Source organism: Lissotriton helveticus, chromosome 9 (assembly GCF_964261635.1).
Source record: "Lissotriton helveticus chromosome 9, aLisHel1.1, whole genome shotgun sequence".
Taxonomy (NCBI): domain Eukaryota; kingdom Metazoa; phylum Chordata; class Amphibia; order Caudata; family Salamandridae; genus Lissotriton; species Lissotriton helveticus.
This window is the reverse complement of record NC_136070.1, coordinates 727,341,526-727,366,319: the sequence shown is the minus strand read 5'-3', so window position 1 is coordinate 727,366,319 and position 24,794 is coordinate 727,341,526. Positions and strand designations below refer to the sequence as shown.

General features: G+C 46.8%; 1 protein-coding gene across 2 annotated transcripts in view; it reads left to right on the top strand.

The window, feature by feature from the left end:
* Positions 1-24,794, top strand: part of SPTBN2 (spectrin beta, non-erythrocytic 2) — a 680,775-nt gene that overhangs the window by 12,283 nt on the left and 643,698 nt on the right. Inside the window, exon 2 of one of the 2 annotated variants that reach the window (XM_078660841.1) lies at positions 21,367-21,374. The exons of the other annotated variant lie outside the window; for it this stretch is intronic. Coding sequence (XP_078516967.1) covers positions 21,367-21,374 — 8 coding nt within the window. The remainder of the gene's footprint in view (positions 1-21,366; positions 21,375-24,794) is intronic. 2 annotated transcript variants of the gene reach the window in all.

The window sequence follows — 24,794 nt, the reverse complement described above, 5'->3', positions numbered from 1 at the left end:
CCGTCCATCATCCCCTTTTGTATCGCTTTGTTCGCCCTAAGTGTGGCAGGGTATGCTCAGACGTGAGTCCCTTGCTCACTTGGCCACTGGATTCAAGATAGCCTGGCTGATGAGGATTATGAATCCGAAACCGGTCCCAGGATGCTTGTTTCCGGTCCATGGAAGACATGGCTTGGCAGTTCGGGCTGGACTTTTCCCATGAGGCAAAGGGTCAGACTGATTTGCATATAGCCATGTCTGAAATGGGGTGGCTGAGTGGGCTAAAGAATGGTGATGGATTAAACCCAGATCAGTTGACTGGGGGTGAGTGTTTGATTTGCTCAAACACTCCATCCATCATCCCCTTTTGTATCGCTTTGTTCGCCCTAAGTGTGGCAGGGTATGCTCAGACGTGAGTCCCTTGCTCACTTGGCCACTGGATTCAAGATAGCCTGGCTGATGAGGATTATGAATCCGAAACCGGTCCCAGGATGCTTGTTTCCGGTCCATGGAAGACATGGCTTGGCAGTTCGGGCTGGACTTTTCCCATGAGGCAAAGGGTCAGACTGATTTGCATATAGCCATGTCTGAAATGGGGTGGCTGAGTGGGCTAAAGAATGGTGATGGATTAAACCCAGATCAGTTGACTGGGGGTGAGTGTTTGATTTGCTCAAACACTCCGTCCATCATCCCCTTTTGTATCGCTTTGTTCGCCCTAAGTGTGGCAGGGTATGCTCAGACGTGAGTCCCTTGCTCACTAGGCCACTGGATTCAAGATGGCCTGGCTGATGAGGATTATGAATCCGAAACCGGTCCCAGGATGCTTGTTTCCGGTCCATGGAAGACATGGCTTGGCAGTTCGGGCTGGACTTTTCCCATGAGGCAAAGGGTCAGACTGATTTGCATATAGCCATGTCTGAAATGGGGTGGCTGAGTGGGCTAAAGAATGGTGATGGATTAAACCCAGATCAGTTGACTGGGGGTGAGTGTTTGATTTGCTCAAACACTCCGTCCATCATCCCCTTTTGTATCTTATAATTATGGCATATTCCTGCCATTTTCTATTGACGTAGGGCAGAGGAGCAGGAAGGCTTGCGGCATTGCTCTAGGCTAAAATGTAGTAAATGAGGCCCAATGAATGCCGGTGCCCAAAGCGCTGCTCACTAGCCTGCCCAGCACTATTAAATGTCAGCGCACAGAATGCAAAGGCTGCGTAGCCCTCTCAGGCCTTTTTTATCCACTGCCAGGCACTTCTGCCCCTTTATCTGTCTCTTGCAGGTCTCTGCTTTCTCCCTTCGTGACTGTGTTTTCATCCTTCGCTTCCTCATTCTTACCCTTTTTGTGTGTTTTTCCTTCAGTTGCTCTTGGGAAAATGTCTGATGAGGAAAAATAAATCTCGAAATATGAGTGGCCGTCGCTCCACCGGCTCAAATTAAGGACTGATTTAGGGCACAATTATTTGCAGTGCATCCACAGTTTCTAGCAGACACAACAGCATAGTTTGATGGACACATACACATACACCTGTATGCTGCTACTGCAAAGGAACAAATCACCTAGTTACTGTGACAGACCTTGAAGCATTGGAATATTTCAAACGTATGTTTTTTAAGCCAAACATTTGGATATAGGCTGTTAAATGAGCAATTTATCCTAATTTTTCATAAATGCCTTGTAGGGCATTCCCACCCACCCTGCCCTCCAGTGACACCTTTAGGGGTTTGCACTGGCTCTCTGCATTATGGGGGCTGTATTAAAAATGTTTTCAGGCTGCTTTTTGCTCCAGTCCTGCCTTATACTGTGCAGTGCTTCGAATGTTAAGTATATTTTTAATTTATCTACTGTAATATTTAGCTGAAGTACAAGGAAGGAGGAGGGAGTCAGCAGATGGGCTAATTACTTGGCACAATAAACACCTAGGAGAGTGACGGGCGTGTGGCACTGGGTGAACAGAAGGCTCACTTTGCTATTTTATCCAATTTTATTCATTGTCCCATCTGTAAGCATGTATTGAAGAAATTTGTGTCGGTTTTACCTACATTTTGATGGCACATATGACAAACCAGTCTTATTTTTCCTGTCTCTTTTAGTGCCTTCTGTTACACCATAGATTCTCCTTCGTGTTCAAATCTGTCTTTGCTCTCCCACTGCAGTTAATCTTAATGTGTGACACAAGTTCTTGGAGGAATCTTTGACTTCAATTATTGAATTTTAGTCGCGCCTCCCCTGATGGCTGGTGTCTCTATACATCTACCTCCCTTCCTTTCCTGACAGATCCTCTTGAGCCTCCCTGGAATACATATTATTCCATAACTCTTGCCACACCTTTAAGAGAACATGTTCTCTATTTCTACAACATTTACAACTCTGAGTCACTTAAATATGTCTCCCTCGTCGTGATATTCAATAAAAGTGCTAAACATTAACTATTTCTGCCCACGTGTAGGACCTACAACACTTTCACAATTAGAAAGCTCTGTTTCAGAACCGCATTTTACCTGTTTATCTACATATACCAATAATTACATTAATTTATATTTCAATCTAAACAATTATAAATACAACAAAGCTGATGCTATTCTAATTCATGCAGAAGAGAGAAAATGACAGAAATGCAAGGAAATCGAGCCAAATAGTATGCACCTCCTAAGAGCTGAAAATAAATTATTTCAACGCGTTCACCTATATGGTACTCAAGCTTCTTCTCGTTAGCAGTTCCCATGCCTACATTCTCAAAAATGTCCAAGACATGGTTTATATTTACAGTACCCTTCTTCCAGTAGATTGGTTAACTAGATCACACGCGCTTTGAAACGTGGTATGCATAAACTATGAAACACGATGGCATTATTTGTAAAACCAATTGATGTGAAGCAGATACAGAGAAGACAATCTTTAGCAGGAAAATAAGATAAACGGATGCTTTTCGAGAACTTCTTACTCTATTCTTAAGACTACCTTTAACATCTTGATCATAACTAACTCAACATACATTTAAAACCATACTGTAATGACTATGATTAATGAGAGTTCTCAAAAATGTTCAAGAATGAGTGTCCAGCAACCTGAGAGCGTTACAGGACCATGCCCACTGAAGAAGTGTGCTCTGGTATTACTCATAACAAAACGTTGATAGTTGGCTTATAAAAACAGCCTCTTTCCAGAAAGGGAAGAAAAACGTTTGGACGCCGACCATCCATGGCAGTTACAGTTTCTAGTATTTAACGCTACTTTGTTTTTCTCCATTAAATCATTCTTCTTACTTGAGCAAGAGGAGTCGTATACCCCTAGTATTTTGAGTTGTTTTGGGGAATTTGTTGCTTCAGGTCTATGTGACAGGGGAATAACTGTATTTGTAAAAGGACACAGTGCGTTACTAGCGTGAACAGCCAAGCTTCAATGGGCCAGGAACCTAGGGATTTTGGAAGAAAGATGCAGAGTTTTCCTAATTATTAATTGATGATTTTAGGATGGATGCAAGAGTGTTGTCAATGGCTATCGATGGTGAATCAGGTCCAGAGGCGCTGGGCCTCAAGGGTGTGAGGGACCCACTGCAACCCAGAATATGCCTGTTTTTTACTCTCCAACCAGAGTTATTGGGGGGGGGGGTCAATTCTCTTTGTTTCCATAACAGCCCATGAAAGCCTTGCTACGCCCCTGGACGGAGGCAAATGCGGCGCTGACCTGGTCACTATGTGGATGGCCAGCTTGGGGACAAGGGAAGGAGGCAGGCTATGGATGGCGGGTCCAAGGGATGAAGATCGCCTGGATATGGGGAAGGGTGTAGGAAGCACAAGAAGGAGGTGGCAAGGTAAAGAGGGTTTAGAGGGCTGGTGTGTAGGTTGGCTTTGGTTTCAGGTGGATTGGCTGGTAAAAAAAAGAGGGAGAAGGAGAAGGCAGGGAGATAGTGAGGTTAGAGTGTAAGGCACTAGTACTTAACGTTTTGACTTCTATGGACCCTACAGATTCACTGCTGGATTCCAGTTTTACGACTTAAACCTCAAACCATTACACAAAAATACAGAAATATGTATGCAGCAACAAATACACAAATTATGAAATGTTTTATTTAAGTCATAAGCAAAAAATATACAAACATCCAAATCTAAATGATAAAGGATGGGATATTTTCAAAAGTTAGTTTTATTTCTAAGAGACAAAGCGACATGCTTGACTATCACTTTGACTTTTTTGCTCCTAAAGATGCTCTTTTTTTATGGGCAAATACCAGTTCTTAAATTGAGGCCACCAATCACCGATACTAGATTCTGGTTCATGTCCCTCCAGCTTCAACGAATGAAGCTTAAGTTATCACATTCATTTTTAGTCCCCAACTTGAAAATCGTTTAAAGTCATTTACATTTATGGCCTGTTTTAAAATTTTAATTTTTTAACTTGTACTTTTTCATGTTTCTTTATATATATACGTGCAGTATACTGGTGTGCTGCATGAACGCTGGAGGTGCACGGCAACTCTGCGCCACCGCTGGCACCATAACTATCCTCCAAAAGCCTCCCCATGTGATAGGAAAGCAGCCGGCAATCTTAAAGAAGGCAGAACCCCGGCCGAAATGCGTCTCTCTGTTGTTCCTGTACCCTTTGTGATGTGACAGATTAAATAGGACACAACCCCTTGATAGCGAGTCCCGACTGCTTTCCTATCACATTGGGGAGGCTTTTGGAGGATATATATATTTTTTTTTAGGGGAGTTTATCATTTTAAAACGTGCTTTGGGGTCAAAACTCACTGAAGTAATACAGCGTGCTACTACAAGAGCCAGAAGGCTGCAGGAGCGGCAACGCCCACTGGGGGATGTTCGAGGATATAATTAGCAGCACCTTTTTGCCTTGTAGCAACACTGTATCAAAGCCAATGATTAAGGGTAAACCTGAAACGCGTCTGGCCAAGGTCGTGGAGGACTTTAAAGCCTGTTTTCCTGACTGAATGACTGCAGCATTTCATTAAAAGTGTGTAACTAACACTTACGTGGTGGCTCTTCCATTTGGGTAACTGTTTTTTGTGGAGATTATATATATATATATATATATATATATATATATATATATATATATATATATATATATATATATATATATTCCCTTGTTTAATTGGAACCTCCTCAACAGGTACTGTGGAAGGAATCCCAGGGCTCCGTTGACCCCAAGTTAAGAAATACTTCTGTAAAGCATTGGACACAAGAGTTGCAAATATTATCATTATACGCAGGCCTGTTTTCACTACAGGGTTGCTTTTTCACACTAGTTTGTGTTGTCGTTGACTACCATGCCTCGCCCAATGCCCTGGGTTCAGCACTTCTGTATCTGCTTTCTGCCTTAAGGGCTGTTTTCCATACCATTTACATGTTCCGAATGGTTGCCTTGACAAGGAAACAGGACGTGGGACTCTGTGGTTTGGCACCAGGCTTGAGATGCCTTCTTCACCCTAGGGATGCCACCTCCCCATAGCACTTTACATGCAGTAACCACTGTTCATCATCCCCTTCCTCACCCCCTTAGGTATTTGATTGTGCTATAGTTCCCTTTAGATGCTTTAGTGCCCTTTAGATGCTGTAGAGACCTTTAAATGTGCATACGGTCAGGGCTGGACTGGGAACCGAAACCGGCCCTGGCAAACTGCTCTGCCGGCCCCCAGGGGTCATTGGGGAGGGGGCGGCCGAGCAGTTTGCTAGGGCCTATTTTGGCCGAATTTGTTACAGGGGGCCATTATTGCCCGCCCCCAGTAACAAAAACGCCCCCCCAGAGGCCCAAAACCAGTCACCAACCCGGCAGCCCACCAGGGAAACGCCCGGTGCCCGCCACGGGCAGTTCGGCCCTGCATACAGTTGTGCGAACTCACGAGGCAGGATTAGTCGTGCTTTGCTCCATTCATTCACACATCAGTATTGTGAGGACTGAGCGTGGATGTTTTTTTGTACCGTTCGACAGTGTAGTAGTTTTGGTGCAGCCTATATGAGCAGCATGGCGCGTTTTTAAGGATAAGTATGAATGCCGTCAACAGCAAAGGGGTATTCATGGGATGAGCTTGGAGGACAAAAACTAAAACCTTGAGGGGAGCAGTCCAAAGTTTGAATGGGTAAGAAGAGGGCACCCTCCTCTCGTGCCCCCAGTCATGAACAGAAGTTAAGGGTCTGTGTGTGGGGGCTCTAGTGCAAACACTGTTAACGCAATGTTGCAGGCCACTCTAGTTCCAACCATCCTGCTGGTGTGGTCCACCCTCCACTCCCTTTGTCCTCCAATGCCATTGTAGAACTCTTTTGATTAAGTCACTGGAGTGAACAGCCAGAGTGAATTTGAATTTAAAGGTATTTGTTGAGCGCGCGTACACCAGGCGGTTTCATGGCGCTATTGAGGAGGACGGTTCCTGAGTTGGATGGGGAGATAATTTAGATTTTAAAAGCCTGTGAAAACAGAAGGGTTTTCAGAGTGCTGCGGAACTTCAGATAGGAGGTTTCAGATCTCATAGAGAAAGGAAGAGAGTTCCAAAATTGTTTATTGTTGATTAAGTCACTGGAGTGGACAGCCAGAGGGACAAGGCTGATGTGTCTCTATTTCTTTGAGATGGCAGGTAGTGTTCATAGTGGTTTTATTTCATTGGAACTGGGTCACGGCATCACTTGTAGCTAACTGTGCCTCAGCTGCACCAGCAAGAGACCATGTAACCTGCAGCGCCTTAAGCCGGTCTTGTTGTTTGAGCCAGCAACACTTTTAGTTTCCTTTTCCGAATATAATAATTAGTAAACATCAATGGAGGAGGCATATTGATGTTACATGTATGCATTTTAATGATCTGAAATGTAAATTTTTATGTTGTGCTAAGAAGATTGTGCATTTGCATTATGTTGATAACTGTCTGTAAAATTTTCAGTAAGTGCAATGTTCCACTTTTAACTCTGATCAGGGATAATACTAGAGCCGTATAGAAAGTGGACCCAGATCCATCAAGAGCTGCCCAGGGGTATATATGAAATGCAACATACACATGCTGATATAATGATCTTTGTATCACAATTCAAAGTGACGTTGGGTAAAATTAGACCCGGTTATAGGCGTCACACATGACAAAAGATCACTTATCAGCGTGTCTTTTGCCGCTGTCTGCCGTGGTGGAAGATAAAGGTCGGAGGTTGATGGGAAATATTTTGAATTTCTTATAGAGCCATCCTTTTACTGATGCTCTGACTTGCCAAAAGTGATATCTTACCAACTCTTGGTGGCCTTCACCGCAAATTGCTCTCTTAGTGGCCTTTACCATACATTGCTCTCTTGGTGGCCTTTACCATAAATTGCTGTTTTGGTGGACTTCACCACACATTGCTCTCTTGGTGGCCTTTACCATACATTGCTCTCTTGGTGGCCTTCACCACCCATTGCTCTCTTGGCGGCCTTCACCACACATTGCTCTCTTGGTGGCCTTTACCATACATTGCTCTCTTCGTGGCATTTACCACACATTGCTCTCTTGGTGGTCTTTACCATATATTGCTGTTTTGGTGGCCTTCACCACACATTGCTCTCTTGGTGGCATTCACCACACATTGCTCTCTTGGTGGCCTTTACCTACATTCCTCTCTTGGTGACCTTTACCATACATTGATGTTTTGGTGGCCTTTACCACACATTGCTCTCTTGGTGACCTTCACCACCCATTGCTCTCTTGGTGGCCTTCACCACCCATTGCTCTCTTGGTGGCCTTCACCACACATTGCTCTCTTGGTGGCCTTTACCATACTTTGCTCTCTTCGTGGCCTTTACCACACATTGCTCTCTTGGTGGTCTTTACCACATATTGATGTTTTGGTGGCCTTCACCACACATTGCTCTCTTGGTGGCATTCACCACACATTGCTCTCTTGTTGGCCTTTACCTACATTTCTCTCTTGGTGGCCTTTACCATACATTGATGTTTTGGTGCCCTTCGCCACCCATTGCTCTCTTGGTGGCCTTTACCTACATTTCTCTCTTGGTCTCCTTTACCATATATTGCTGTTTTGGTGGCCTTCACCACACATTGCTCTCTTGGTGGCCTTCACCACACATTGCTCTCTCGGTGGCCTTTACCATACATTGCTCTCTTGGCGGCCTTTACCATACATTGCTCTCTTGGTGGCCTTTACCATACATTGCTCTCTTGGTGTTGTGTTCTACTCTCAGAGATTGAAGAACGTGGCAGGTCCCCTTGGCAGACATCCGGGTCACCAGGGAAAAGGTTGGCAAGGAGCTTTTTCGACCGGTGATGTAGCATTCTCTACGTCTGGTGTCTCTGTAGCCAACTTCCAAGAGTTTTGCATGTAGACCAAGAGACAGTGAGCTACAAGTACCACAACAAATCAGTATAAAATGAAAGGTGTACTCAAGAAAGTGTGAGTACCGAAGTCTGCAGCTCATCAGCCCTGGAGTCCTAAATCTGAAGTGCCGCAAATCTGGACAGCATTCAAGCGACTCCTTCTCACTGTCATTTCCAGTGTCACCAGCATCTCGTAATTACCCAGGAGACCAGCATACCGCTCCGTCACTCAAATGTAATAATACCAAAAATCTTTTACTTTGTGGTACCTCATTTTGATAACAAAACAAACTGCAGGATACCAGTCAAACAACTCTAGAACGATGATCTCTATTTTGATGAATCACCAAAATACTAAAAAAATCTTTTTTTCACGATTGTCATCAATAAACCCTACCAAGTCTGGTATCGAATCCTGGTCCAGGATGAAATGAAACCCACATAACAAAAGTTACCATAAAATACTAGAATTTGTAAGATTAAAACATTTTGAAAAAAGTTAAAATTCTCCTGTAACAAAGGGTTATAGTAGTCTCTATAGGACTTCTAGGACGACCTGCACAAGAAGATGAACACTAGGAGTATATCACACCAGGGTGCAGGAAGACAGAGCTCAGGAAAACATGTAAAGAGGATAACCATCAAATCACATCTTTCTCTCCTTATTCATAAATAGGATGTAATGAGCAAGGATGATGCAACGTGACAGTAATGTTCGAATTACGCATGGTAATATTCATTACAAATTGGTCTATCTTCATCATCGTATTCACTACATCCTATTCAGGAATACGATGAGGATGAGATGATGAGAGGTAACGAGAATTACCATACGTAATCTGAACATGCATCTGGATTTCACAATTTGGAAATGCCATTCATTCTGAAGAATCTGTTGAAATAGGGAACGAGGGAAAGGTTTCTGATGATTAGATTTCCACAGGTCGGTGTTGTGTTGGTAATAATGTTTAAAAGCTGAATCAACCAGCTGGAATTCAAAGCTGCAACCTGAAAGTTATATATTAGCACGGCATTAGGTAATTTAGATATCTTATATGCAGTTGAAAAAGGTATGTAAGTGCTTCTGTTTTACAGGTGATGTCAGGGGCATGTGGATTGTACACAAATGTAAAAAGGTAGCTTAACTGATATGCATTGGCACTAAACTCTGGATGTTTAATACTTGGTCATGACTCCATATTACATCATGACTTCTCCAACAAGACCTCACCTCCTCCCTCAACACCAAGCCTCCTCCCACTAGACTGCGCCTCTTCCAAAAACATGCCTCACTGTAATACACCTCCTTCTACTGATCACCCCACCTCCGAGTATGTCAAATCCAGGAGATCACGGCTCCCTCCTCTGATTGAATGAATGAATATACTTAGGGGCCCAACTTAGAGTTTGGCGGGCAGCCTGCCGTCCACCATGCTGGAGGAGGCCTTTGCCTCTGCCACCCCAGCAGACTATCGCCCACCATATTTAGAGATCTCCATAGGCCGGACTGAGGTTTCCGTGCCTTCAAAAATGTTCTGCCACAGCTGCTCCTCTGAACGCACTAAACGTTTGCTGAGGAGTTGCCATGTTTCATGCTGCCACTCAGCAAATGTTTGTGTTATACAAACACAAACTCCAAAAGTTGGAGTTTGTTTTTGTAAAACAAATTATTAGTGACCCTGACCCCCAGGGAGTTTCTCCCTGAGTGTGGATGCCATTTCTCTCTTTTTAGGTTTCGCCTGGAGCACGGAGCGTAAGCTCCGCCTCCAGGAGAAATCTCTTGATTTCAGTAAGGACTCTGGAATACGCCCCTCTGTTCCATTGGCTAGCTCCATAAATGGAGGCTAGCCATTGGAACAGAGATCTGTCCGTCAAGGCCGGACCAGATTCGGGGGCGTTCCCGAGATTTTTTCCATGGGCGTTCCCTCTGTGTAGTCATCGGGCGGTGGGCGGGGTTTATTTTTTTTTGTCGTCCGTGTTTGCTTTTGTCATTCCGAGGCCGACCGCCGCCGGAAGAAGTCTTCCTCTGGTAAGTGCTTGCTGCGTCTCATGTCCTCTGTGCCGTTCTGCCCCCCCCTGTCCGTGCGCCGTTTGAAGTGACTGTGGTGCCTACCGCTATCGTGGCCTGGAGAATCTGTGAGCCAGCGTGTGCCTAAAGACAAAGGTGGTTTCAACTGCGTGGTGTGGGGCGCGCCGGCTGCTCTCTCATCTGACCGAGAGCGCCGCGCTCATCTTTGCCGCCAGCCAGGGGAGTTGCCGAGGGCCGAGATCGTACTCTCCAGCCCTCGCTTCCTGTGACCGAAGAACTCCCTGCCTGGGAGCGCCCCTAAATCAAAGATCGTCTACTGTGTTCACCGCCGCGACCCGGGGCTTGCATTTGCCTGGGAAATCACCGCCGCAGCTCCAAAGCCATGAAGACTGCACCGAAGGGTCCGCCTGCTGATTGGCGGCTGACCCGGGAAAGCCGCGCACTGATTGGGCCTTGGCGGAGGGCTCGACGCGGAAGTCGCGTCCTGATTGGCCCAGGAAGCGCTGACGTCAGCGGAGGCTCGCCGCAGGGCCGCGCTGGGATTGGCCCAGCCCCCGAAGCAAGACTCCGCTCCTAGGAAGCCGTCGCCGGAGCTCCAAGGCATCTGCTCCTGCCCCCGGTGAGTGTAGGAGCCGACTGGAAGATCGGCCTGCTCCCGGATGAGTGAGGGAGCCTGAAGGAAGCCCCGCAAAGCCAGGACGAGACCGGGGCGACCGGAGCCTGCACCGAGCGTGGCAGTTGCCACGCTGAAGTCTACATAGGCAGCAGCCAGGCCTTCTGAGAACCATTGGGAAGTTTGACTGCGAAGTTCCACCGGAAGAAGTCCAGGTGAGTGCCCGTTCCTGCGCCCCCCCCATTCCCGCTGTCCGTGTGCCGTTCCCGCCCCCGCCCCCCCATTCCCGTGTCAGTGTATTCACTGGCCCAACTCATTACTGGCGCTTTTTGTGAGCCCAAGACTGTGTGCTTATTCCTTGAGCTGGTGTTTACGTATTTCCTGACCTACCCAGCTTGTAACAGGGTCTCGTTGTGTGCCCTTTTCCTCCGTTTTTTGTCTCTCTCTGTCCCCGAAACGGACACCCACGTTCCTGTTGTCAGTGTGTTCTCTGTCATAGTCTAAATCTTTTCCTTATCCTGCCAGTGACCTGGTGACACTATGCAGGGTCCGTTAGGGGAGGGGGGGAAGGGGAGGCCAGTCTGGTCTTGCATCCTCCTACCAACAGCCACTCGAGTGTTGAGCACTGTTTGGATGTCTGCTTCCTTCTGTCCCGTCCCTATTTCATTATTAGTGCATTGCGTGTTATAGAGTTGGTTCTTTTCCATTCTGTTGTGGTGTGTTCCCTGGCCCACAGTTGATGCATGTCTTGCTTGGAAAGGGATATCATGTCCCCTAGTTGAAGTATTGGTGTTCTCTGCTCCATTGTCTTGTTGCTCTAGTGTTTTTGCCTCAAATCAAAATCCTCCGCTTCTATTCTTTACGTCCTCGGCCAAGAAGTGCCTGCCTTTTCTTTTTCTAGCAGCAACGTGTTCACAGAGACTTTGAGCTGCTTGGTATCTCGAGAGAGAGGGAGAGCAGCCACCTCTCCCTTTTCACAGTGAAGGCCTTTCTCTTGTCAAATACTGCCATTGCGAGCACCATTTCTCTGTCATAGAATTGTATCATCACCTCTTCAGGTGTTTGCAAAATGCCAAGACCATATAATTTTCACAAGAGCAAACATGCTATTTATCTTTCAAGTAGTTCTGTAAAGTGGCACTACTCACACTACTGGACGTTCACACATGCCCACAATCCTAGTGAGCCACCAGCTTGCAATGGTCCACCTCATAAACGTGCCAGTTATCCCTGAACAACCCATAGTGCTGTGATATCAGACCGTGCCACTCCACGCACCATGCAAATGTCAAATAGTAAAAAAAACTCCATCCGGAGAACTGGTATCCTGTCAGTCTCATTCACCTGTTCTCCGATTCAAAATGGCAAGTTTTTTTTTTTTAGGCTGGTAAGATGCACATACCCCATCCCTGCTCCCTTCTATGCGCTTGCCCACCTCCCTTGTGGACTTGGACTCTCCTAAGAACGATCTTGCTTCGTTCTTAGATTCTGACCGACACAAAGCTGCCTGGAACCACTGCCTGCGTGGAACCACTGCTGCTGTATTTTACATGTAAGTGGTGTCTCAGCCAGCATGGGTAATCAAACACTCTGCACTCTTTCTCTTATTAATCTAACTTTGACGGGTTCCAAAAATACACTAATCCATTCATCATCTTTGACAGGTGCCTGGTAAGGCCACATTTAATATAATGGCCCTGAGAGCTCAACATTTCAGGCTCATTTTACTGCAGTTAAAAGGCGGGTGCTCCTTAGCAGTGTAGCTCTTGTCTTGATTTTCGGGTGAAATTTCCTTAATCGGAAATTCAGGAATGTGTTCTTTGATTTAGGAGTGGAAGGGGTTTTCTATTTTCTTCCATTCGCAGTGTTGGCAGTGTTTAACATTACTCACCTGTGATGAGCCTGGAAGAGGTAGTGACCTCACAGACGAGTGCTTTCAGGCCTGTTGTGTTTCACACACTGACTTTTAGAAAGCGAATCAAACTTTTCTTTTGATTTTTAGGTTACTCCTAATGCTGTAGTCATTGTGTCGCTACATAGGTTTGATAATGACATCCTCTCAGCCGAGTAAAAAGATACAGGAAGATATTGAGAGCAATAAATTGAAATACAATATGTACATATAGAGCTTCAATTAAAAGGCGGAATCTTGATTCTTATTCAAGGACACTTTTCACTAGGTAAGACCTGGCAAAGTGTGTCCATGTAATATAGCCCTGAGTGTCGAAGGCAAATGCTGAAATGTAAAAATAACAATTTCAGCAATAACTCTAAAACCCTCAGGGCAGTCTCCTAATGGAAGGGTAACACCATAACCGGAAATTATCACACTCCATGCTTTCGGGATTTTCAGGTAAAATATTGCTGCATCAGGAGTGCCTTAAAAACCTAAGTGTGAGAGCTGTGACAGCTGTGAGAGCTGTGAGGGCTGTGAGAGCTGTGTGGGCTGTGAGAGCTGTGTGGGCTGTGAGAGCTGTGTGGGCTGTGAGAGCTGTGTGGGCTGTGTGGGCTGTGAGAGTTGTGTGGGCTGTGAGAGTTGTGTGGGCTGTGAGAGTTGTGTGGGCTGTGAGAGTTGTGTGGGCTGTGAGAGTTGTGTGGGCTGTGAGAGTTGTGTGGGCTGTGAGAGTTGTGTGGGGTGAGAGTTGTGGGGGCTGTGAGAGTTGTGGGGGCTGTGAGAGTTGTGGGGGCTGTGAGAGTTGTGGGGGCTGTGAGAGTTGTGGGGGCTGTGAGAGTTGTGGGGGCTGTGAGAGTTGTGGGGGCTGTGGGGGCTGTGTGGGCTGTGTGGGCTGTGAGAGTTGTGTGGGCTGTGAGAGTTGTGTGGGCTGTGAGTTGTGTGGGCTGTGAGTTGTGTGGCCTGTGAGTTGTGTGGGCTGTGAGAGTTGTGTGGGCTGTGAGAGTTGTGTGGGCTGTGAGAGTTGTGTGGGCTGTGAGAGTTGTGTGGGCTGTGAGAGTTGTGTGGGCTGTGATAGCTGTGTGGGCTGTGAGGGCTGTGAGGGCTGTGTGGGCTGTGAGGGCTGTGAGGGCTGTGTGGGCTGTGAGGGCTGTGTGGGCTGAGAGAGCTGTTGGCAATGTAAATAACAATGCCATTTATTTATAAGTAAAAAAAAAAAAGAAATGTCATGAGCAATGCCAATAACTCTAACTTTTCCAAAGGCGAAACCATTGCATTGTAAATGCTTGTTTTTTTATATCAGGACTGCCAGACTTTCCGTGGTCCCAAACAGAAAAAAAATGTACATCAGACCATCTGGTCTAAATACTGTGGATGGTGTGATGCACTTACGCCAAGGGCTCCAAGGCCATTGGGCGTCAGTGTATGGTTTCCACCGGTGGAGTCAGCATGGGCACCGCAGACGGAAACATGGCAGTCCGTCTGACTCTAAATATCATAAACAGAGCACATGGGCCATCAATTTGGTGGACAGGATAATGGGCCAGGCTTGTGGTGGAGTAACCCGGCTGGTACGCCAAATTTTAAATGAGGCCCATCAACTGCTGCCCCATTTGCTCTCTAGGTGTGTCTGACAACTGCCTGCAATAATCCCACAACAATGGCTCTCATTTATTAAGGTATACATTCAAAAGGCAAAATTACCTCATGTATTCAATACTTCGATTGGAAAACCGCTACAGTCAGCCACATATGCGACCACCACACACCATGGTTTTGTATGTAAATAAATGTGATAATTTCTGTATTTCAACTGACACAACTAGGTAAACAGAGTTGATCATAAAAAAGAAAAGTAATTTGAGAAAGGGCAATCAGTGCATTGGGTCCCCAGAGGTAATAACCCGTGGCAAAACAGAGACCTTTATGCCAGATACAAAATACAAGGTGCTTGTGTGTTTCATAACAAACAACCATTAAAGGTTAATTTAAATTGGTCCATTGGCTGTAGTCGATTGCCCCGTTGTTTGTTTATTTGTTATCAATGTTGACGACCCTATCTAGGATACACGGGTCTCATCAGGACAATAATGGTGGGCCATCTGCAATAATCAATAATGAAGAGTTAGAGAGGTGGAGATATGTATGCAAAAATGTGTACATAAGACCCATATTAACTGGCATTCTCAATTACGATTGCATGAGTAATGTAACTGAACCAATCATCCCTAGATAAAGAACCCTTGTTTAAGAGCCAAGGGGAAATGTAATGCTCACACAGGGGTGATGGTGCATGTAAAATTGGATAAAGGGAGTGACCAAACTGATCCTGTAATTTAGGAACCTGCACGTCTACAAGAATGAGGAGCTAATCTGTAGAACACTTAAGTGGAAGGCCCTCTAAAAATAAGAGTCGGTGCCATAAGCGGTTGAGGATAGAGCGCGCATGAGGTTCTAATGAACAGAATCCTACCACGGGAAGACAAACCTTTCCCCTGCAGCCGGCTATATGGTAATAACTACTGCATACATCAATATTTTGCATAAAGTGCTTTGGACAAAAGTGCTAGTAAAAAACTATGCTCTGTTTTTACCACCATTAAAATATTAGGCTTTGGTTTCAAATGCAGCTTTTTTCACTCCGATCAAGCTAAAGCAGCGCCTCCCTTAACACTTTGGAGAGATTCTGGTGGTCATTTAGTGGGTAGTGAATGCTGTGTCTGCAACCCTCGTTCCCCCGCATCTCCTTCAGATGTGGGGGCCCCGGAAAGTTCTGTTATTGAAAGCCTCAACTGGTTTTCTCAGCAGAAACCCTTGACCCGTCAGTATGTCGGCTACAAGGTCACTGGGGCACCGTGGCGGTAGCCCCTCCCCCCTCTTTTGGGCAGTCAATCAATCAATCAATCATAACATTTGTATAGCGCGCTACTCACCCGGGAGGGTCTCAAGGCGCTTGGGTGAAGGGGTCCGCTACCGCTCGAACAGCCAGGTCTTGAGTTGTTTCCTGAAGGCGAGATGGTCCTGGGTCAGTCGAAGGTGGATGGGGAGGGAGTTCCATGTCTTGGCCGCCAGGTAGGAGAAGGATCTGCCTCCGGTGGTGGCAGTGTGAACTTCACTGGATTTCCCTGCCACGGTCCATTAAGCAATGCATGGCAATGCATGGCAACCCCGGGCAGGAAAAACAATCAGTAGCCTTAATGAATGGGAGAAAATTATCTGCACGTCAGGTCCCCTGTTTTTTTTTTGTTCACTTCGCAAACAAAATTGCACTTTGGATGTTTTTGGAGAAATACGAAAAATACATACTGAGCTGCTAAAAAAAAGCATATGGGGTCCCAGAGCATTGCTCTGTTTTAAGTGCATCCACCGCACTAGTGGACACAACTAAGGCAAAGGGATCACTGCCAAGTAGCAGCGGCGGCTCCTCCGCTAAGGCGGGGGAGCGTCGACTCACTGCTCTCTCAGTAGTGCAAAAGGAAAAATAAAATGATAATAATACAATGTTATTTTCATTTTAATTTGAGCATGGAGCCAGGTTAGAGCGGGACGGGTCTGGGCAGTCGTCAGAGGGAGGATGAGTGGTTGGTGCACCATTAGTGCGCATGACGGTTTGGCTGGCCGTCTTGGGCCAGCCAAACGTTCATGCGCACTTGGCATTTCTCCACCTGGCTGTGTTGCACAGCCGGGTGAAGAACTGTCCCAGGCCAAACAGGCCGCTCAGACCAATCAGGACGCTGCTGTCATGCTGGTGACAACAGTGTTGTGATTGGCTTAAGGGAGTCTGGGAGCCTGGGTACTGCTGGGGGTCAGGAACAGAGGGAGGACGATGGAGAGGTAGCGGCTGGCATGAGTTGTCTTTTTTATATTTGCTAACCCCCATCCCTGCTCCCCTATTCCCTAGCAGCCGCCACTGCCAAGTAGGCAGGTGTCTCACTGTACTGTCAAACCTGACTTTCAACCTGAGAAAGATACTCCCATTTCCTTACACGCAGATCGACATAAACCTGGTGGCCTGGGCTATTTCCAGTTTGGTAGTACAACAGAATATAGTTAGCATGAATATCTTCTGATGGGTATACTGTGTCCTAATAATCATTTGCAAATATAAAAAATATAGTCCCATTAAAAGTAGTTTCTATAACATCAACTCCAAGGGGAATGATTTTCAGTAAACAATATTTGCGTCACGCAATATTTTCATTAAGATACTCTGCTACCATAAGTTGACGTTTAGAGATGGGTTTTGCATGGGAATTTCATTTATTTCAGGAATAGAATATGGCTTGCACCACTGAAGCTCACTGTTGTACTGTGAGAAGTTGGCCTGGTATATGATGTCCACAGTTCTGTGGGCACCTTGTATCAGTCTAAACAATCCCTTATGGTGGTGGTTGTAAGTCAACCTTATAGACAAGCTATCCTAGGGGTAGCATGGACTAAGCAGTCTTAAAGGCTTAACTCCAAAGGACATGTGAAGCCAGCTGTTTTACCATATACAATCCAGTAATATCAAATGAAAGGACACCACACAAGTTATATATTATAAAAATATATGTATTTATTCTTAGAATAATCCCCACTACTCTTTATGAGCAATGAAGCACAAGCGTTTAAATAAAAGCACAGTTAAACATAGACAAGTTGCACGTTTTTGGATGAGGCCGGTGGCCACTCAAACCATATATCAAAAAAGTGGTATAACAATCACTAATCGATCGGGGGTAAGGCCTAGGGCCTTGTGAATCGCTGGGACTACACTGGACTAACCACAGTTAGGACGGGAGTAGTCCGCGGGATTCGGGTGCAGTGCGGGAAGCACGGCTTGCACCAATGCAAAGTCAATGGTGCGTAAAAGTTACAAAGTTATTGCAAAAGGAGTCTTCCGACTGGACTAGGACTACCAAATTTTGGACTTAGGTACTAGAGGTGTGTACCAGTGTGGGAACACCAGCGCTAGTAAGTTACCTCACCCACAGGAAGCGGGTGCACAGGTGCCAACCTGTGTCGGGTTTCGTCACGCAGTTCGATGGTGCCTGAGGATGAAGATGCTGCAGGCGTCCAGGAGAGAAGTGTCCGGTGTGATCCAAGGGTGGATCGAAGTTGAAGGGTACCTGAAAGCAGAGGGGACAGAGTCTGGGTCACTAGCCAGTGACCAGGAAGGAACCAGGCAATGTCGGGCGCAGTCAGGTTGTTGTCGGGTGCCTTGTCTCCGCTGCCACGTGGACTCTGGGGCACCGAGGATGTCCTGGAGTGGATCACGAGCTGTCCCACAAAGGCTCTCGCTGTCGGCGGTGTCGACTTCTTGATCGGAGTCAACAAGCCTTGGCAAAGGCAACCCACGCAGGATTCGAAGAAGGCTTAACACTCGGACCAGCAAGGTCTGAGCGGGTGCTCCTTTTCAGGGGAGCGAGTGCCAATCTGGAGCAACCAGATCAACTGTGTAATTTCGTAGGTTCGTCGGTTCTGGGGCCACTAGCCAAGGGGCAAGCGACCGGACCAACGCGTCGAGCAGGAAAATGCAAAAGGGCCCCACGCAGCACTCGTCGAGTGTGGAGGGGTGAGCTTCGGTGCACAAGCTGCTCGGGGCTGGAGCTTCTCAGACTCCAATGCACAGCTTCGAGGGAGCCTCGGGTGCTGCACGGTCAGCGCTTTGTTGTTCCTTCAAGATGGCCGCTCCCACGCTTCAGGTCGCTTCCACGTGTCTCAGCTCTGCATAGACTGTGGATCGGGCTGTTGGAAGGCAGGAAAGCTGGCTCTTGTCAATCTCTGTCGCTCGAGTTCCGGCGGGAACTGCAACAAAGCAAACGTCGAGGTGCTGGATGGTGCCTGTTTGCACAGGGTGGTCACTCCTTGACCACAAGGGAGATTCTTCAGTCTTCCACGTCGAGTGGGATGTCGAAGGGTCCAGAGTTTCGTTTCATAAATTTCAGTCAGGATAATCTGATGTGCATTGGCAGTGCTCCCACCTATATTCCAAATCTGGGGGCTGGATTACCTGCTTGGTCCCTCCTATGGGTGGGACCTGGGAAGGGGGTGGTTACACCCCTTTCCCTTTGTCCAGTTTCGCACCAGGACTGGGGCTGGATGGCCCCAGAACCGGTTTGACTGGAATCTGCCCAGGGACACCTTGTGCGTCCCAGGCAGTGTCTAGTTTCTTTCAACCCTCCCTGCTACAATCCACTATCTCCTGTCTGGGGTGGTGTGACACCTCCCTGTGACAGGAAACTCTTTGTCCAGGCGTCCTCTGCCAAGTTTCGGTCAGCAGCAGGAGGTCAGACATGTATCTGTGGCAGAAGCATCCATTTTGTGATGCTGGGGCTCTGGTTAGGATTAACTGCGTTTTCAGTAAAGTAACATGTCTTCTCCCTCTAGAAGGGTGGAATGCTACCCCCGTCGCCAGAATTGGCGAGGGGGTAGTATTCCAAAATGTATGACACCAAACACGACATGTTTTGATAAAGCCAAACCAAAGTTAGCATTAACCGCAAGGATTAGAATGCACTTAAGAGTATATGGTATAGCAGTATCACTGGAACAGCAGTGAGGAAATGGTTCCGAACACTGCAGACAGGCTCAGCTCATGCTAGAGCACCATCTCACATAAAACCAAGCACTCTGCCTCCAGGATTGTAAAGGCCTGCCATAGGAGTGACTTATAGGTATATATGTGTCCAGATATAGGTTTAGACATAGGTATACTATATCTAAGCAAGGGGTGATTACACCACCTTGCCCCAGCTGTGGGAACAGCCAGTTGTGTCGATTTAAGTACCAGCCAGGAGTGGCAAAAGATATGCTGCAGCCCCTGGTAGGCCTTGGATGCACCTATGCCCTTGGCACCTATAGTGCACTGTATAGGGGCTGACAAGGTGTCCAGTACCAATTCGGTTATGCACCTAGGGTGCATGGAGTCCATTTTAAGAGAGAGCAGATAGCCTGGGGCCCTGATTAGCAGGATCCCAGGCTAACTAAGTCGAAAACCAGCTAAACACAAGGCAAAAAAATTGGGGTAACCATAGTCAGGTATCCACCTTCCTACATGTACTGAGAAGAGAAACATTTGTAAAAAGTGGTTTTCTACATTTACAGACCTCGAAGATTTTCACCTTCCGTGTCACTGGCAAAATAATCCAAAACTTCACTCTTTTCCCCCGGCTTTCATAGTCTCTCTTTTCCATCTCTTCTGTCCATGTCAGCACTTTCAGATGACCTTACGGTGGTTTAAACCACCATACAAATAAATACTAAAGTATCGCTGGGATTTGAACATGGACTAGACTGTTCTAGACAAGTCTGCCTCCCGCTACAGCGTACTTTCTGTCACTAGAGCACATCCTTGCCACTAGAACAGACCTACCCTGGACTCCAAATAGGCTTTTAAAGTGGTTATTATAATTCTCTTGCTTCTTTTGGAAGATGGGAATAAAATAATTGTGTACTCAAGAAAATAGGTCAAATAACACCCCTGTAGAGAATAATTTAAAGTGAATAAGATGGATGCTTCTGGTAACTTCGAATACACGAATCATTTTGAGATGTATTTTCGATGATTAAATCAGGGTGGACAATGCTGCATGGCTAGATTTTTAAATTCATTTTGATTACCTTCAGGATTTTCTTTGTAAATTCTGACTTTAAACTTGCAATTCCAGTTTTTCTTCTTTTTTACTTAATGCTAATTTTATAAGTTGACCCTTATTTTGATTATTTGTTCTTTTACCGTTATTTATTTTTATAATAATGTAGTCCTCATTACCTTAATCAATCAAACAATCAGGGAATTGTAAGCGCGCTACTCACTGTGAGGGTCTCAAGGTGCTGAGAGGGGGGAGGTCTGTTTAGATCTGTTTAGTCGAAGAGCCGGGTGTTCTGGAAGGGGGCACATCTGATGTCTGCCGGTAGCTCGTTCTAGGTCTTGGCTGCAATGTGAGAGAAGGATCTTCCGCCTGCTCTGGCTCTGTGGATGCAGGGGTTTCGGCCAGTGCGAGGTTGGAAGATCAGAGGTTTATTTTGGGTACGTGGTACTTGATTCCGTCGTTGAGGTATTTGGGTCCGTTGTTGTGTAGGCATTTGTAGGCGTGAGTGAGGATTTTGAAAGTGACTCTTTTCTCCACTGGGAGCAAGTGCAGACTTCGTAGGTGTTGGCTGATGTGTTTTTGTCGGGGGATGCCGAGGACGAGTCTGCAGGCGGTGTTCTGTATTGTCTGGAGTTTGCGAAGTAGGGATTTGTTGATGCCAGCGCAGAGTGCGTTTCCATATTCCAGTCTGCTGGTGATGAGTGCGTGGGTGACTGTCTTCCATGACTCAGGGGGGATCCGCTTGAAGGTCTTGCGGAGGATGCAGAGGGTGTTGAAGCAGCTGGAGGTGACGGCATTGACCACTTGGTTCATGGTGAGTCGTGTATGATGCAGAGGCTCTTGACGTGGTCTGAGGGGGTAGGTGGGCTTCCGAGGGCGGTCGGCCACCAGGTGCTGTCCCATGCAGAAAGGGTGGTACCGAGGACTTCTGTCTTCACGGTTTTGAGCTTCAGGCAGCTGTTGGTCATCCAGACTGTGACGTCTTGCATTCCTTTCTGGAAGTTGAGTTTGGCAGTGGTGGGGTCTTTAGTGAGGGAGAGGATGAGCTGGGTGTCGTCGGCGTAGGATAAGACGTTGAGGCCGTGTTGTCAGACGATGGCTGCGAGGGGGGCCATGAATATGTTGAAGAGGGTGGGGCTCAGTGATGAACCCTGTGAGACTCCGTAGGTGATTTTCGTGGGGTCGGAGAGGAAGGGAGGGAGTCTGATCCTTTGGCTTCTTCCGGTGAGGAATGATCGGATCCAGTCCAGGGCTGTTCCTTTTATGCTTGCGTAGTGTAGTCAGGCGACTAGTGTGCGGTGGGAGACTGTGTTGAAGGCCACTGATAGGTCAAGTAGGATGAGGGCTGCGGAGTGGCCTTGGTTCAGAAGGGTGTGGATGTCATCTGTGGCAGCGAGTAGGGCGGTCTCTGTGCTGTGGTTGCTTCGGAATCTGGATTAGGACGGGTCGAGGATGGCATTCTCTTCAATGAATCATGTCAGTTTCCTGTTGACTATTTTCTCTGCAACTTTGGCTGCGAAGGGGAGGTGCAAGATGTGCTGATAGTTCTTGAGGTCAGCTGTGGGCTTCTTGAGCAGGGGTCTGACTTCTGCGTGCTTCCAGTCGTCTGGTAAGGTGCCTGTTTTGAAGATGGTGTTGATGTGGCATTGTAGTTGGGGTGCGATGGTGGCCGCGGCTCTGTGTGAGGGGGGCAGGGGTCAGTGGGGGCCCCTGAGTGGATGCTTTTCATGGTTGAGGCAGTGTCTTCGGCCCGTGATTGATGTCCAGTTGGAGATGGTGGGCTGGCTGGTGTTTCTGGGGGGGGGGGGGCAGGGCCGTCTGTGTCCACTGGTGGATGGTCGATGAAGTTCTCGTAGAGGTTTTTGATCTTGAGGTGGAAATAGGTTCCAAGCTTGTCGCGGAGGTCTTGGGATGGGGTGATGTCTGTGGCTTCACTGCGTGGGTTGGTGAATTCTTGAATGACACTGAAAAGTTCCTTGGAGTTGGCCAGGATTTTGTATTGGATGAAGTTCCTCTTGGTGGCTCTGATCTGGTTGTGGTAGTCCGTCATGGCGTCCTTGTAGGTGGTGTGGTTTTCGGTTGTCTTGGTGGTTCTCCAGTTCTTCCCAAGGCGTCTGCAGGTGTGTCTGGCTTCATGGAGAGCGGTGGTGAACATGGCGGCTTTCCTGGGGCGTTGTCTGTCGGGGTTGCGTAGCGGGGCGGGCTCGTCTGCGCAATTGGAGATCCAGGTGTGGATTTCACTGGCTGCGTTGTTTGCGTTGGGTGCCCAGGTGTGGTTGTCTCTGGTGAGGGTGGAGTTAAGTTGCTCTTCAGTAACCTTGATCCAGTTCCTTTGAGATGGGTGTGGGGCTGGTTTGGGTGCCTTGAGTTTGTTGATGGCGAAGTGTACGCAGTGGTGATCTGTCCATGGCGGCTGCGCTGTGTGGCTGAATTGGACGCTGTTTCCTGCATCGAAGATGGGGTCAAGGGTGTGTCCTGCTCTGTGGGTTGGTGTGTTGACGAGTTATTTAAGTCCATTGCTGGCTAGGTTGTCACGAAGGATAGTGGAGTTGGGGTCGCTGGGGTTGTCAAGGTGATGGCGTAGGGTGCTATGAAGTTGGTGATGGTGGTGGTGAAGGATGATCATGGGCAGGGGGTCTGTAGATGAGTGTTCCTTGGAGTGTGGCTTTGGGGGTGGTCTGGATCTGGCAGTGCAGGTGTTTGGCGGAGGGGCAGGTTTTGCTGGAGGTCTTGAGGTGGAGGGTGCTCTTGTGGGCGATGGCGAGGCTCCCTCCTGGGTGGTTGGGGCGGTCTTTTCTCTGGATCTTGTATCCGTCTGGGATGGCGGTGCTGATGTTGGGGGCGGAGGATGCGTTGGTCCAGGTCTCTGTGAAGAAGGCGATGTCGGGCGAGAGAGAGTCGAGTAGGTTCCAGATTTCCATGGCGTGTTTGTGCATGGAACGTACTTTGAGGAGTATGCATTTTAGGATGTCGTCTGTGTTGGAGGCCGGGTGGCGGTGAGGGTCTGGCGGCATGGGAGGCAGGAGAACATATCTTCTTTTAAGTCAGTCCCCCCACCATTAAGCATATTTGTAAGCCTTTCCATTAAACCCTAGACCGTCTTGCTTACCTCTACCCTTCCAGTCACTCTTGTATTCAGAGCTATTGAGTTTCTGAATTAATTACCCCACGGCAATCGGTGTGAAAAACATGTCCCTGATGAAATACTAAAGTTAAGTTCTTAATTTTAAACCAATGTATTTATTTCCTATTATACAAGCTTTCTTCAGAGCTGGAAATTCACAGAATGTAAAGATGCATAGGCAGCAACAACAGTATATATATGTCCTTCTTGAAGCTCACTCACGTCTGATGTCACTGTTGTGGAAATACAAGTAGGTGTGGCTGGGAGTTGGGGTGGGGCAGAGCTGTGTATCTTCAATTGGCAGGAGTGATATAGAGCAGAATGCTGCTTATCTGGTACACAACCCCTACTACAAGGATATAATCGTTGGAAGTTATGAATCCAACTCGAATGATTCCATCTACTGTACATCAATCACAGGTTAGCAAAATGATCCCCTTGTGGTTGTGTGATGATAGCACACACATGTTTCAATATATAGTTCACTTATGGTGTGCACTGCATGTATTAATATTATTGTTTATTATTATTATAAGCATTATCACTAAAGTTAAGTTGCCTTCCCAATTCAGCTATTGTAATGCAATCAGGGTATCAAAAAAACTGATCCCTGAACCCCAAATGGGGATACACGCTTCCTTAACTTCAGTCGTTTTTATTGTCTCAGTCAGAGATGTTATTGTTATCATGAAAGTTAGGGCTATTTGTTAATTGTTCTGTTCTTTAAGCAATTTGATTTGGCCACATGATGGCAGGTTCCTTTATATAAATCTAGGGCAATTAGTGAAAATAATTCAGGTGGAGTGTAAATATGCTTCCCAATTTGCACAGCTTGTGTAACCCCCCCGCCCCCCACCAAAAGTGATTGTTTCAAGAAAAGTGCCCATTGAAGCCTGTTAAAAAGTGATCTAAATAATGCAGTTTACAACAAAATATTGCAAATATATTGGGTCAAAAGCTGATTCATTTCATGTTCTTTCGACCTTCCCAGGAATGTTCAGGCGTGTTAACATAATAACAGATCGGTCAGATGCACCCTACATGACAATTTGCCAAAGACCGTGCCTAGTAAATGATCAGCTTTTAGATGACCTTCACAAAATCTGTGCATTCAATTCTACATGGTCCTGAATGTTTTTCAAAAAGTGTAAGGCGCCTCCCTTCCCCCCATATGCTACATTTCCATTTTCTGATCTTATTACTTCCAAATAGAAGAGCTGTCATATAAAATGAATAAAAAGCTACTAGGAAGGGGAAGTTTTGGATAATGATAAGG